We start from the raw sequence: 14,328 nt of genomic DNA on the forward strand, positions 1-14,328 counted from the left end.
CTATAAGCCGCTACTTTTTTCCTAAACTTTCAACCCTGCGGCTTATTCAGTGATGCGGCCAATTGATGTCATTTTTCTAACTGCTGCCAGCGGCGCCCGAGTACAAAATGGTGAGACGCTGGAAACGGCAGCGGGAAGAACTGGAGAAATGTAAAAAGGCGAAGAAAGCTTTCCGAGGTAATAAAACAAGGTGGCCCGAACTGGAAGACCTTCTAGAAGACTGGGTGAACACACATAGAGCAGCTGGCCGAGGTGTTTCGACTGTGCAGATCAGACTGAAAGCAAAAACAATCGCCACCAAAAAGAAGATTTCGTATTTCAAAGGAGGACCGTCGTGGTGTCTTAGATTTATGAAACGAAAAGCTCCGTCCATCAGGAGATATATATTTAGTGGATATATATTTTTCCCGCCCTTACCTTTGGAAATATACACTTTTTTCCTTGGATTGCTTTCAACGGGACCCGGACTCTGCAGGTCTGCATCAAACCTTAAGTACCGGTATCATTTTCCGTTCATTTTGCCGGCTGTGATTTTTGGACTGTGGACTTTAATGAAGGACATTCAGTTTCAATTGCGGGACTTAAAGTCGGGTTTGGGTTAATTTTGTGTTTGTGTTACATTTTTTCATGTGGGCGCATGCGGCCTATATACAGGTGCGGCTTGTGTAAGTACAAAATCAGTTTTCCTCTTAAAATGTGGTGGGTGCGGCTTATAACCAGGTGCGCTCTATAGTCCGGAATTTATGGTAATTGCAGTATTAAGGATTGATAATCAGAATATATAACAGAACAATACTTTAAAATGAAGTTTATTAGAAATCTACTTAGAACATTCATTGCATGTATATGACATGGCTGTTTTCCGTCTGCCATCAGTATGTACCCGTATTGACTCGTCTTCATTCATGCAATTTTTGCTACAAGCCACGTGGATTCCTCTTTCCAAAATGCTTTTAATGTACGTTTACGTTTTGGAGCGTCATCAATTTTGTTAGCTTCTTTTGAATCTTTCTTCTGGGTCTGAGGTTTTGGCCTGATTCCCAAACACTTATCCATTTTTCTTGTGTTTTCTGTGCGTCTGCTACAGGCCACGTGAACTCCTCTTTCCACCATGCTTTTAATGTACGTTTATGTTTTGTAGCGTCATAAATTTGGTTAGCTTCTTTTGAATCTTTCTTCTGGGGCTGGGGTTTTAGCTTGATTCCTAACCACTTCTCAATTTTTCTTGTGCTTTCTGTGCCTCTGCTACAAGCCACGTGAACTCCTCTTTCTACGATGCTTTCAATGTACATTTACGTTTTGTAGCGTCATCAATTTTGTTAGCTTCTTTTGAATCTTTCTTCTGGGGCTGAGGTTTTGGCTTGATTCCTAACCACTTCTCTATTTTTCTTGTGTTCTCTGTGCGTCTACTTTGGAAAATGATATGCAAATGCACGACCTTATAACGCTCGGGAAAGTCCGGAAGCACGAAGTCATGCGATGCGGGATTCCGATTGGCTGCCGAGTATGCAAATTGCCAAACAAACCGAAATTCCGAAATTTCCCAACCGAACGAAGATTTCAAAATCGGAACAAAGCAAACGTCTTATTTGATTTGAAAAAAACCCGATTTTTTTTTCCCTTGAAAAAGTTGTCGGCCACCCGGGCATAGACGTTGTGTAAGTTGTACGCCCGATGTAAAAGATGCACGCCCCAGGCGGACGTTATTTCAGACATGTTATACATATCAAGTCCCTGTTTGATGTTTAGTTTTGGAGTAATTAGCTGTATTTTTGTTGTATTACTTTAGTAGCGTTTTTGCAGTAACAAAGGAAACAATTAGAACAAAATTGGCGCAAAAAACAATTTTTTATCAGAGGTGTCATGATTACTGATGTGACTCAGCTGTGCCCGCTCATTTGGCACCAACCGCCGCGGGTTCTGATCACTATTTTAACCTGGTCCTGTCAATCCCCTGTTGTCAGTCCGTCTGCGAACCCCAGTGAAACCTAGGCAAGCCTTTTTCGACCCTGACTCCCACCCGTCACGTTTTTTTTGCTCCAGTCTGTCTCCGGCTTCGACCCGTTTTGATCCTAACCACGTCTGCTCTCCCGTCCCGGCTTATGACCTTTTGTGTCCCCGACTACGTCTACTCTCCCGTTCTGGCTTACGACTCGTTTCTGATCACGCCTTGCTCTTCCAATCCCAACTACCGACCAGTTTTTGATCCGTCCCTGTCACCGCCATCGCTCCACTTCCATGTTCGGATCACAATCCGAGTACGAGAGCGACTTGCCTCCCGCGTCCAGTGAGCATTGTCGCGGGCGCTGCCCTTCCTCTTTCGTTCAATAAAATTGTGAGAAAACGTTACCCGATTGGGTCCTGGTTCCGTTCTGGTCCTGACAAGAGGTACTTTATTTACCATTATATATATTGACGATGTATTTTAACCATTTTTGTTTGGTAGGCCGGATGAAAAAGCCTGCAGCTGTAATTTGCCCACTTATGTTGTAGACCCTTTTATCTCCGGAGCGAGCGAAATGTGACCATCGAGATGGCTCTTTACATCCCATTGGATGCTAACGTTAGCATTAGCATTAAAACTTCCGACTACAAACGAAGTGACTTGAACAAAAAAATGATGGTTACCGGAATGGAATCCATTTGACATTACAGGAGCTACATCGACTTACTTCAGAGAGTCAAGGAGCTGTGCCGCTACCTGCCCGGGTTGGAGGGCGACACCAGGGCCCGCTGCTGCAGTCAGGTGGTCATCTGCACCGCTCTGGTTCTCTTCCGCCACGCTTTCCTCTACGTTTCCACGGTGCAACCGGCGCTCTTTCAAGGTCGGCTTCATTAATTCACTGTGCCGTGTTTTTTGCATAGTCATCACTCGCAAAGGTTTCACATCATCAAACCGATTCATAGATCCGACAGAGAGTGCTAAGCCACGCCTACTCTGGATACTGTAAGGTTTGAACATTTATTCTACTGAAATCTGACTCCGAAGACACTTCCCGTGTCTTGTGTAATCCCTTCCAGTTGGAGCATGTCCAGATGCCGGAGAAGTTATTGAGCCGAGTATAGTCCACATATTGATTTTTTTTAAGCCGATTCAAAGAGTTGAACACATGGGATCTTTCTTCCTTGCCAATTACAATCGTGTGTAGAAAGACGAGGGGGGGTTTCCGGGTCTTCCTCTGTTATAAGTCATGCCGATGAAATGTTCACGCCCCATGACCAAGCCTCTGGCTGATTGGTCCGCGCCGTCGTCGATTTAAATTTCCCAACCATGATTGAAGAATGGGAGGAGGGGTGCTAGGACGTGCCAGGCACTCCAGGTGAGGTGATAAGTCATTGTTATCTGCACAGAATGGACGAAAACTGCGGTTCACGACAAACCTTCTCTCATGGTTTGGCCTTAAACACTGAAGTCAGATTTTAGAACAAGTATTTTTGACTTTACGTAAGATAAAACAGTGTGAATTTCCCTACGGGGATGAATAAAGCATCTATTTATCTATCTAGACATCTATCTATCTCTTGGCACATCTAATGCTATAAAAAGAAGCAAAGTTTTCTTTTAAGTTAAGTGCGAAAGTAACTGTGACGAACCACAATTTTGGGAAACTTGTGTTCAATTCCACAGGCCACATCTACAATTGCTTTCTACCACTGGGGTTGAATCTGTTAGACAAAGTCAAGTTGGCTACAAAATCTCAAGAACACAATTGACACGCTGCAATCCAAAGCAATTCCAGGAGAAATAAAAAAAAAATGGATTGAAATCTATCACAAAGCCATTCCCAAGGCTGTCGTGCTCCAGCGAACCACTGTCAGGGCCATTATCCACCCATAGAGAAAACTGGGAACGGTGGTCAAATTTCCCCCAAAGCGTTGTGAGACTCATTACTAATCATGGTTTTTCCTAATAAACGGAATCAACATTTGAAAAGTGCTTTTTGTATTTCCTCGGGTTGGTATGATCTTCACAGTCCGAAACGTTTGTGAGTGAGATATATGCAAAAAACGCCGAAATCAAGAAGGGGTCACTGGAAGATGTAACGTCACTTCATGTAAATTCATTTAGGTGTGAATACGCTAAGCTCTGGCCCTTGGATTCTGGTGGAGGATTTCAGTTCGGTGTACAATGATGTGGAGGTGGAGAGGGCAGCGGTCAAGCACTCGCACAAGAAGCGCAAAATGGCCGACGGCAGAGAAAAGACGATTGTGAGTACCGAAAGAAGATATTTTTTCGTTCTGAGCTGTGGATCGTAAGGTAAAATGGATGTATATTGGGGGATAGAACCCAACCCCAGATAAAACATTAGAAATGTATATACATAGTGGTGTGGGTGAGTGTGTTTGATCTGCTAACCACTACAGTCATAGGGGCACCATTTCCTTTGGTGTGTCTTGGGCCGGTACAGCCTGGCAGCGCCCATCCCTCTCCAGGCCTTCAAATATTTCGGAGCAGACCTTATTGCCTCGAAATATAGAAACAAGATACAAAGAGAGCTTGGCGGCAGAGGGAGAGCAGTTTATTTATCTTCGTCAGTGTCCAAAACAGAGTTCTCATTCTTCTAAGAGACAATCAGCTTTTTTATACCCTTAGACAACATCTCATGTTACTTAGCGCATCCCTTCGCCATGACGCACTTGTTTTTCCCTCAATGTGCATGCTTTTCGGGAATTGGCAATGTTTTTTCAGAATGTTTTCGTCCTCTTTCGATTTTCCAAAGTTACACAATTTCCAAGAAACTCGTTGGATTCCTGACTTGACCGCTTGCTCCACGCCAAGCAGAATGTTATTACTTGGCAGCCCAAGGCGATTAATAATAACACTCGCTGACATTTAAACTCGGAAGAAACAAGCCTGGAATTTCCCGTTTTAAACTAATGTCGTCTCCTTATGTCAAGCTCGACTCCAATAAACCACAACAATATGTGAGATAGTATATAATACTTGTGAGGTAAAAAAGCCAAGAAGATAAAGGAACAGAGAAGATAAGGTTATAAAATAAGGAGGATAAGTTTATAGTTATAATTGACACAATATTTACACAAGAAATGTCGGCATGTAGGATGTTACATACAGTTTGGTATCGTAAGGGTTTGTGCAATTATGCATTTGCTGCAAAAATAGTCATCATAGTGCAAAAAAAAAAATCACCGGTCTGTTTCCCGATTTATAGTGTCCATGTGTGTATGGGAGTTGTTGCAGAGCTCCGATGACGACGAAGGCCACGGGAAGGTCCGCGGCCGACACATCCTGGTGAATAAGACCGAGATGCCCAACTGGTCCGAGACACTGGAGGGATTTTATACGGCCAGGGAGAGCTGGGACCTTCTTCACTCTCATGAGAGCCTTGAAACTGGTAATCGCATTGGACAGTGCATTTTCTTGCATGACCTCGTGCTATTTAGAATAGATTAGAATAGAATCTACCTTTATTCTCATTGTTACAAAATGGGTTGAACATAGTGCGTCAACGAAATTGATCGTGGCACTCCAGAGTCACATTTAACAGTGAGGGTAAAAGAAAACGAGGAAGATAAAGGAACAAAGACGATAAGGTCATAATTTTCGAGCAAGTATTTATCAAGGAAAAGATGAGCGATAAAAGAACACTGAAAGTAAAAAGATTAACTGGAGAGCCTGAAGCCGCTGCACTCGCGCGCGCCGCCATAGACCTCTTTGAGTACATACATGTGCAAAACGATGGTCTTAAAATAGCCAAGTCGTGTTTATTTGTGACACTTGACCACAAGGAGTCTCAAAGGGCTGTACAGACTATTGACAGCATCCCCTGATCTAAAACTTACATGAGGGCAAGGGAAAACTCAAAATCTCAGCATGAGTCAAGTCATGTTTATTTGCATAGGCCTGAATCACATGAAGTCTCGAAGGGCTGCACAGACCACAGATTATTGCAAACCACAGACTATTATGACATCCCCTGATCTAAAAACGACATGAGGGCAAGGGAAAACTCAAAACCTCAGCATGAGTCAAGTCAAGTCATGTTTATTTGTACAGCCATTAATCACAAAAAGTCTCAAAGGGCTGCAAAGAGCACAGATTATTGCAAACCACAGACCATTATGACAGCATCCCCTGATCTAAAAACGACATGAGGGCAAGGGAAAACTCAAAACCTCAGCATGAGTCAAGTCAAGTCATGTTTATTTGTATAGCCCTTAATCACATGAAGTCTCAAAGGGGTGCACAGACTACAGATTATTGCAAACCACAAACTATTATGACAGCATCCCCTGATCTAAAACCGACAGGAGGGCAAGGGAAAACCCAAAAACCTCAACATGAGGAAAACGAAGAAGCCTTGAGATGTTGCAAGGGCATCAAATTATCATAATTTATTTGACTAAAATAAATTAAAAATAATGTTTTTTTTTACTATTTTGAGGTATAATGTTCAATCTGTATTTTATTACCAACCTGCAAAATTAATTAATTTGAAGTCTGGCAATAGTAACAGAAATATAAGACCATACAAACTGTTCCCAAGGTTTTTTTTTTGCCATCTAGTGGTGAAAAGTGATACTCCTTTTAGACTACAGTCAAACACACATAAATTATTTTCATCAGTATAAAATCCCCCTCTAAATCACATATTTTTAAAGCTTTTGAATTTTATTATATATAAATACCTGTATGTTTTGCTTTTAGTATTTTTGCGACTTTGCTATTTTTTCTCGTGCAAAACATAATGAATCAGTCATTATTTAGGGCAGGGGTGTCAAACTCATTTGAACTCGGGGGGCCACACGAGAGAACAAACATTCTGTCGGGGGCCGGACTAGTGGATGAAAGAGAAAGAAAAAGAGAGATAAAGAAATAAAAGAAAGAGGCAGGGAAAAGGAGAGAGGGCAGGACAAAGAAAGAGAGAGAGGGAGGGAGCGCGTGAGAAACAAAAGATAAAAAGTTGTGAGAGAGGAAAAGAAAGGAAGAGGGAGAAATAATTTAAAAGAGAAATAGAAAGACAGAAGGGGAGAAAAGAGAAAAGAAAGCGTGAAGAGTAGGAAGAGAGAAAGAGAAAAGAGGGGAGAGGAAAAGGGGAAGTTAGAGCAAAATAAGTTAAAAAGACACAGAGAGAGAAAGAGACAAAGAGCAACAAAGGAAAAGGAAGAGAGACACAGAGAGTGAAAGAGACAGAGTGGGGAGAGAGAGCAAGAGAGAGAGAGAGACATACAAGTACAGAAAGAAAGAAATCCAAAGAGAAATAGAAAAAGAGAAAGAGGAGGGGAAAAGAGTAGAGAAGGGGAAAGTAATAGAAAGAGAGAGAAGGAGAGAACAGAGAAAAAAGGAAAAAGGAAGTTAGAACAAAAGAGGTTAAAGAAAGAGACAAAGAGCAACAAAGGAAGAGAAAAAGAGTGACACAGAGAGTGAAAGAGACAGAGACAGAGTAAGAGAAAAGGGGTGGAAAAGAAAGAGAGAGAGAGAGAAATAAATCCAAGTACAGTGTTTTTTTTTTGGAGGCACCTGGCTTTGGCAACATCAAGTTGACCTATTTCAACCGGCAGCTCATTTTTCTCTTGCGCTTCTTTGAGTGTTGTCTCGCGGGCCGGATTCAATCCCTTACCGGGCCTGTTCTGGCCCGCGGGCCGCTTGTTTGACACCTGTGATTTAGGGGATTTGAGAAAATAAAATCAGTTTTAGAGCTTTGCCGTAACGACTAAGCCTTCAACATGATTCTGATTTTCATTCGCTTAATTTTTTCTTTTTACAGAGTTCAAAAAGATTTGCGCCTCTTGGAAGACGGACAGCTGGCTGTGGTTCCGGATTTTCCTCACGGACATGATCATATACCAGGCAAGAATCGGTTCCGTAAAGTCCGATAATAACCAAACAAAGCAGTCTTCTAAATAGAGACAAACACAGTTAAATTCTCTTCATTTTATTTTATTTCTGAAAAATATTTCCCTTTTTTGTTGTATTTTATATTAGTGAAAAATACTCAAAAACATAAAAAAATATTATGAAATAAGTATTAGTGGTAAACAAATAATCAGACGGGGCAATTATCAGCACATATTTGGGAATTTGACGGGTATCGGTATCAGCCTTTTTTTTCATCGAGCCAATTACTAAGTGTCATGCAGCCGAGACTCTCTCATTTTTGCTCTTACTGCTCCCCTCCTCCTCAGATCCTGCTACTCACCCTGCACCTTCCAAAGGGAAAAGCGATCTGTGGAGAGCCACTGAAGCAGGAGAGAGCGGCATGACATAAAAAGCGTGTTTTGAGATTAAGAGCATAAAAAGTGTAGCAACTAGACCAGGGGTCGTCAACCTATCAACGCGTGTCATGGGGTTAAACAGTGACACGCGAGTGCACGGAAAAATAAAACAAATAACGTAAATTCCGGACTATAGAGCGCACCTGATTATAAGCCGCACCCACCACATTTCGGGAGGAAAACCGAATTTGTACATACACAAGCCGCACCTGTATATTAGCCGCATGTGCCCACATTGAAAAATTGCAACACCATCACAAAATGAACCCATACCCGACACAGTCCAAAAAACACAGCAGGCAAAATGAACGGAAAATGATACCGGTACTTAAGGTTTGATGCAGACCTGCAGAGTCCGTGTCCCGTTGAAAATAATCCAAGGGAAAAAAATGTATATTTCCAAAGGTAAGGGTGGGAAAAATATATATCCACTATTGTCCGCTGCATCCACAAACACGTCTCACCTTTACTCCACTTCCTGTCAGCCCCCGTTGTTTTCACCCCTTTTTGATTCGCCCGTGGAAAACATATCAGAATAAGTCTCTAAAATAAATACATTACCAAAATATACAGTTGCAAATACATATTATACATGGTTACACATATTTACAAAGAAAGACGGTACACCGAGAGAGTTTTCAAAGCTTTAATAATAATATTATAACTTTCATCCCAAACCGTGCCTGTGAAGGGTAGCAAAACGCTACTAGCAACACACTCGCGACACAGTAAAAGGGTCTGTTAAAAAAAACATACCATCCATGCAGAAACCACAGTAAGCCCCCCTCATCTTCCTCCTTATAGCTGACGTCATCAAAGTCGTCTTCCCCAGTATGGGAAAGAGACTATGTCATATATACGTCGTCCCACGCTCCCTTATTCAAAAACACGCTCACAAAGTAAAGTTTACGTGCAGTAGCTCTGTTACCTTCTTTATCGGACTGTTCGATTGCGTTTAGCTTGAAAGTTGCGTCATGTGCCTTTCTTTTTGCAATTTGCATGATGAGGATATGTCTTCGCTAATTTAATTTGTGCACAAGCTAAGAAGTTGCAGTCTTCCTCGGCGCATATATTCCACCGGTCTAAATCTTACCTTTTGTACTTGAGCGCCGCTGGCAGCCATTAGAAAAATCAATTGGCCGCATCACTGAATAAGCCGCAGGGTTGAACGTTTAGGAAAAAAGTAGCGGCTTATAGTCCGGAATTTACGGTAATACATTTTCTTCCAAATTATTCATTCATTTTCTGGATTAAATTATTTTTGGTAATATATTGATTAAAGGGATCACCACAAACCTGTCTTTTTTCATTTTCTCCTTTTATACTTCCTTTTTTTCTTCACTTCTTAATACAACAATGATGATTCGTAATATAATGCATCAAAGCAAGTGAGCCGTTTAAGAGCCGGCCCTCTTTAATAAGTTGAGCCGAAAAAGCCAGGTCTCTAAAAAGAGACGGACTTCCTTTCACTACACAACTACCACGGAATGATGCATGATGGGAAATCTCCAGGCGGCAGACGCATGCGCACAGTAGCATCAAACCGCTCGCTTCATTTGCAACGAAAAAAAAACGATACCGAGATAGAGGCTACCGCGGCGAACTGGTTTGACTCGATTGATTTGCCGTTTGGTGATAGTCTGTGTATACCGGATGGTAGCCATCATTGACAAATTTGCCTTTTTCCGTACAGATTTTTTTTTGTACGTCGTACGCGTCTTAAAATGTGTAATAAACGTACTTTGTACGGCAAAATCGTACAGATTGACAGGTATGATATCGGCCCTGAAAACCCCTTATCAGTCATCCCTACTGAGTATCATATAAAAATAAAATATAGGGTAAAATGTACTTAAAATGAGCTCTGCCCAACAGAAGCAGATATTTCTTCCTTTTTTAGACGTGTATTGTTGATCGTCCTCTATTTTGTTATTGTTATTGTATAGTGACTTGTTTACCTGACTGCCCATTTTGCACATCTGGTTAGCTGCTCCTCTTGCACTACTGTATAATACTATACATAGCTATCATTATTTCGTATATTATTAATACTTCAATACTACAACTCCATACAACATTTTATTTATATCTGTACATTCAAGGAAACTGTGCGGGTCAGATGTATCGACATTTCGTTCTGTATACACGTGTACAAGAATGACAATAAAGTACTGTATTTTCCGCACTATAGGGCGCACCGGGTTATAGGGCGCACCCCCAAAAAATAGTTTTTGGTCCTATATCTTCCATAGATAAGGCGCACCGGATTATAAGGCGCTACGATGGGAACGTGGACAAAACAGTCGGATGGTTCAGTCCAACTTCTTACCCCCTTAACATTCCCAAAGCTTGCAAAGAAGCAAATACGTGTCGTAGACACGTGCGAATGCGGTGTCCGTACGATGTCACTCAAATGCATCTATCATTCGGAAGGTTACAGTCTTGGGATTCAAGCAATGCCAACCATTCCTTAGTTTCCATTTTCTTTTTCGCTCGCAACTTTACTTTATAAATGACAATAAACACTTGGAATTGAGTTGAATTCACTCAACTCATCACAGCAACATCAAGATGGTTCTAAAACAAGATACCGGGAAAATATAAAGCCGCATAGCTCACCTAAGTTCTCACGTTCAATAATGATACGCAATCGTGGTCTTCTTACAACCGTGAGTGAAGTAAATCCAGGAGAGTCAAATATTTACAAATACAGACTAATGAAACATGTTTCTTTATGGCGTAGTTTAGCAAGCTAGCTATTCAGTCATCTTTTTCGGCCAATTGCAGGGTTTGTTTCGGCCCTCTAGCCTATTCGAGGTTCTGAATAACTTCAGCCAATAGCGATCGATTTAACGGATGATTGACACATCTTTTTTGGCCAATTGCAGGGTTTGTTTTGGCCTTTTAGCCAATCCGAGGCTCCGAATAACTTTAGCCAATAGCGATCGATTCAAATGATGATTGACACATTGGTTAGCCAATGAAACGCCGGTATATAAATCCCAGCATGCACCGCGGACTACTCCACGTTCGGGGGAAAATCGAGTCGGCGGCTGTTGCGTAAGTTGCGAGACCTTGCGATTTAATATTGATCTATATATAAGGCGCACTGTATTATAAGGCGCATGGTCAGCTTTTGAAAAAAATTAAGACTTTTAGGTGGGCCTTATAGTGCGGAAAATACGGTATATCTAAATCTGAATCTGAATTTTCCAGGGCCAGTACCGAAAGGCCCTATCAAGCCTGCACCAGATGGCTTCGGTACAGCAGCCTCAGTCGGGCCAGCAGAGTCCATCGGGTCAGACCAGTCTGGAGCACCATAGACCCCTCATCCAGCAGGCCTCCTGCCACTACGCACTGGGAGAATACAGAGTGAGAACCCAACCGCTTGCTGTATAAATCTTAGGGCGGCTCCATTTTGGGCAGAGGGGGAACCTAATTATGATTTTTTTGGGAACTACGATTATGAAAATTTCCATGCAATTTTTAGTTTTAATCATTAAAGAAAGAATTAAGAAAACAGTGCCCCCTCCTGGGGAACTGTGTTAGGGTTGCTGTCTGCTGACCATTATCTACTTCTGGGGTGTCAAACTCATAGAATGATAGAACAAACATTCTGTCGGGGGCCGGACTAGTAGATTCAAGAGAAAGAAAAAGAGAGATAAAGAAATAAGAGAAAGAGGGAGGAAAAAGGAGAGAGGGCGAGACAAAGAAAGAAAAAGAGAGAGAGGGAGAGAGCGTGAGAAACAAAAGATAAAAAGTTGTGAGAGACGGGGAAAAGAAATGGAGAGGAATAAAAAATCCAAAAGGAAGTAGAAAAACAGAAGGAGAGAAAAGAGAAAAAAAGCAGGAAGGGTAGGAAGAAAGAAAGAGAAAAGGAAAAGAGGAAGTTAGGCCACACGATAGAACAAACATTCTGTCGAGGGCCGGACTAGTAGATTAAAGTGAAAGAAAAAGAGAGATAAAGAAATAAGAGAAAGAGGGAGGGAAAAGAAAAGAGAGGGTGGGACAAAGAAAAAGAGTGAGAGGGAGAGAGCGTGAGAAACAAAAGATAAAAAGTCGTGAGAGAGGGGGAAAAAGGGAGAGGAAGAAAGAAATCCAAAAAGAAATAGAAAAACAGAAGGAGAGAAAAGAAAAAAAAAGCAGGAAGAGTAGGAAGAAAGAAAAAGAAAAGAGAGAAAAGGAAAAAAGGAAGTTAGGCCACACGATAGAACAAACATTCTGTCGAGGGCCGGACTAGTAGATTAAAGTGAAAGAAAAAGAGAGATAAAGAAATGAGAGAAAGAGGGAGGGAAAAGGGGAGAGGGCGGGACAAAGAAAGAAAAAGAGAGAGAGGGAGAGAGCGTGAGAAACAAAAGATAAAAAGTCGTGAGAGAGGGTGAAAAGAAAGGGAGAGGAAGAAAGAAATCAAAAAGAAATAGAAAGACAGAAGGAGAGAAAAGAAAGCGCGAAGGGTAGAAAGAGAAAAGAGAGAAAAGGAAAAAAAGAGTAATAGTGAAAGAGGGGGAAAAAGAGACAGAAAGAAATCCAAAGAGAAATAAAAAAAAGAGAAAGAGAGGAGGGAAAAGAGTAGAGAAGGGGAAAGTAAGAGAGAGAAGGAGAGAAAAGAGAGAAAAAAGGAAGTTAGAAAAGAGAAAGAGAGGAGGGAAAAGAGTAGAGAAGGGGAAAGTAAGAGAGAGAAAGAGAGAAAAAAGGAAGTTAGAGCAAAAGAGGTTAAAAGACACAGAGAGAGAAAGAGACAAAGAGCAACAAAGGAAGAGAAAAAAGGAGACACAGAGAGAGAGAGAGAAAAGGGGTGAGAGAGAGAGTGAGAGAGATAAATAGATACAAGTATGGTGTCTTTGTTCGAGGCACCTAGCTTTGGCAACATCAAGTTGACCTAGTTCAACCTGCTGCTTGTTTTTCTCTTGCGCTTCTCTGAGCGTTGTCTCGCGGGCCGGATTCAATCCCTTAGCGGGCCCGATCTGGCCCGCGGGCCGCCTCTTTGACACCTGTAATCTACTTGATTCCTCAATAGATGTAAGTACCTGATGGGCACAAGGGTCAAACAAAAGTACGACTGTAACGAAATAACAACTATAAATCTACAAAAAAAACAAAACAGAATTGACTTTGGATACGTGATTTTGGGCAAATTTTACAGGAATTTAAGGGGTTAATTGATGGGTTTTTCTTATTCGTCTCATTTTCTCAACTTTTTTTTCAGATGGCGTGCGAGAAACTTCTTGATGTCGTCGGCGGACTGGTGCCCCCTACCCATGAACCGACGAAGGCACCTGAAGAACAAACTAAAGTCAAAACCAAGCAGAAGAAAAGTAAAGTTTTATACCGTATTTTCCGCACTATAAGGCGTACCGGGGTATAGGGCGCACCCCCAAAAAATCATTTTTGGTCCTGTATTTTCCATACATAAGGCGCACCGGATTATAAGGCGCTACAATGGGAACGTGGACAAAACAGTCAAATGGTTCAGTCCAATTTATTACCCCTTTAACATTCCCAAAGCTTGCAAAGAAGCAAATAAGTGTCTCAGACATGTACGGAAACGGTATCCGTACGATGTCACCAAACAAACATTTCTTAGTTTCCATTTTATTTTTTGCTGGCAGCAAAGTAAGAATTTGATTGTGTAGGGAAACGGGGTTCTTTACTGTGCATATGACAATAAACACTTTGAATGCGGGAGAGTTGACGTAGTCGGGGACAAAAATAGGTCGTAAGCCAGGACGTGAGAAAAGACGTGGTCAGGAGCAAAACGGGTTGTAGCCGGAGGCAGACTGGAGCAAAAACGGGACGGGTGAGAGTCAGGGTCAAAAAAAGACTTGCCTAGTATACACTGAGGTTCGCAGACGGACTGACAACAGGGGACAGACAGGACTGGGTTCAAATCGTGACAGGGAGCCAATCAGAACCCGCGGTGGTTGGCACCAAATGAGTGTGCACAGGTGAGTCACATCCGTGAGTCTCTGTAGTTTGTATTGTAAACTATCGTACCACGTCACATCGCGATATCGATTCAATTTTGGTCAATCTTGCAGCCTTAATTGCTAAGGTCACATTTGGAACAATTACGGTAAATAGTAATGGCGC

At 41.8% G+C, this 14,328-nt stretch overlaps 1 protein-coding gene across 4 annotated transcripts in view; it reads left to right on the forward strand.

The window, feature by feature from the left end:
- Positions 1-14,328, forward strand: part of ints10 (integrator complex subunit 10) — a 48,656-nt gene that overhangs the window by 23,910 nt on the left and 10,418 nt on the right. For 2 of the 4 annotated variants that reach the window (XM_088343928.1, XM_088343930.1), the window contains 6 exons: positions 2,656-2,825; positions 4,070-4,209; positions 5,195-5,357; positions 7,731-7,813; positions 11,455-11,610; positions 13,445-13,553. In XM_088343928.1, the coding sequence (XP_088200054.1) occupies positions 2,656-2,825; positions 4,070-4,209; positions 5,195-5,357; positions 7,731-7,813; positions 11,455-11,610; positions 13,445-13,553 (821 nt within the window). The remainder of the gene's footprint in view (positions 1-2,655; positions 2,826-4,069; positions 4,210-5,194; positions 5,358-7,730; positions 7,814-11,454; positions 11,611-13,444; positions 13,554-14,328) is intronic. The other 2 variants (XM_088343929.1, XM_088343931.1) reach the window with 1 other exon arrangement.

Source organism: Urocampus carinirostris, chromosome 9 (assembly GCF_059441175.1).
Source record: "Urocampus carinirostris isolate Australia breed hairy pipefish chromosome 9, RoL_Ucar_1.0, whole genome shotgun sequence".
Lineage (NCBI taxonomy): Eukaryota > Metazoa > Chordata > Actinopteri > Syngnathiformes > Syngnathidae > Urocampus > Urocampus carinirostris.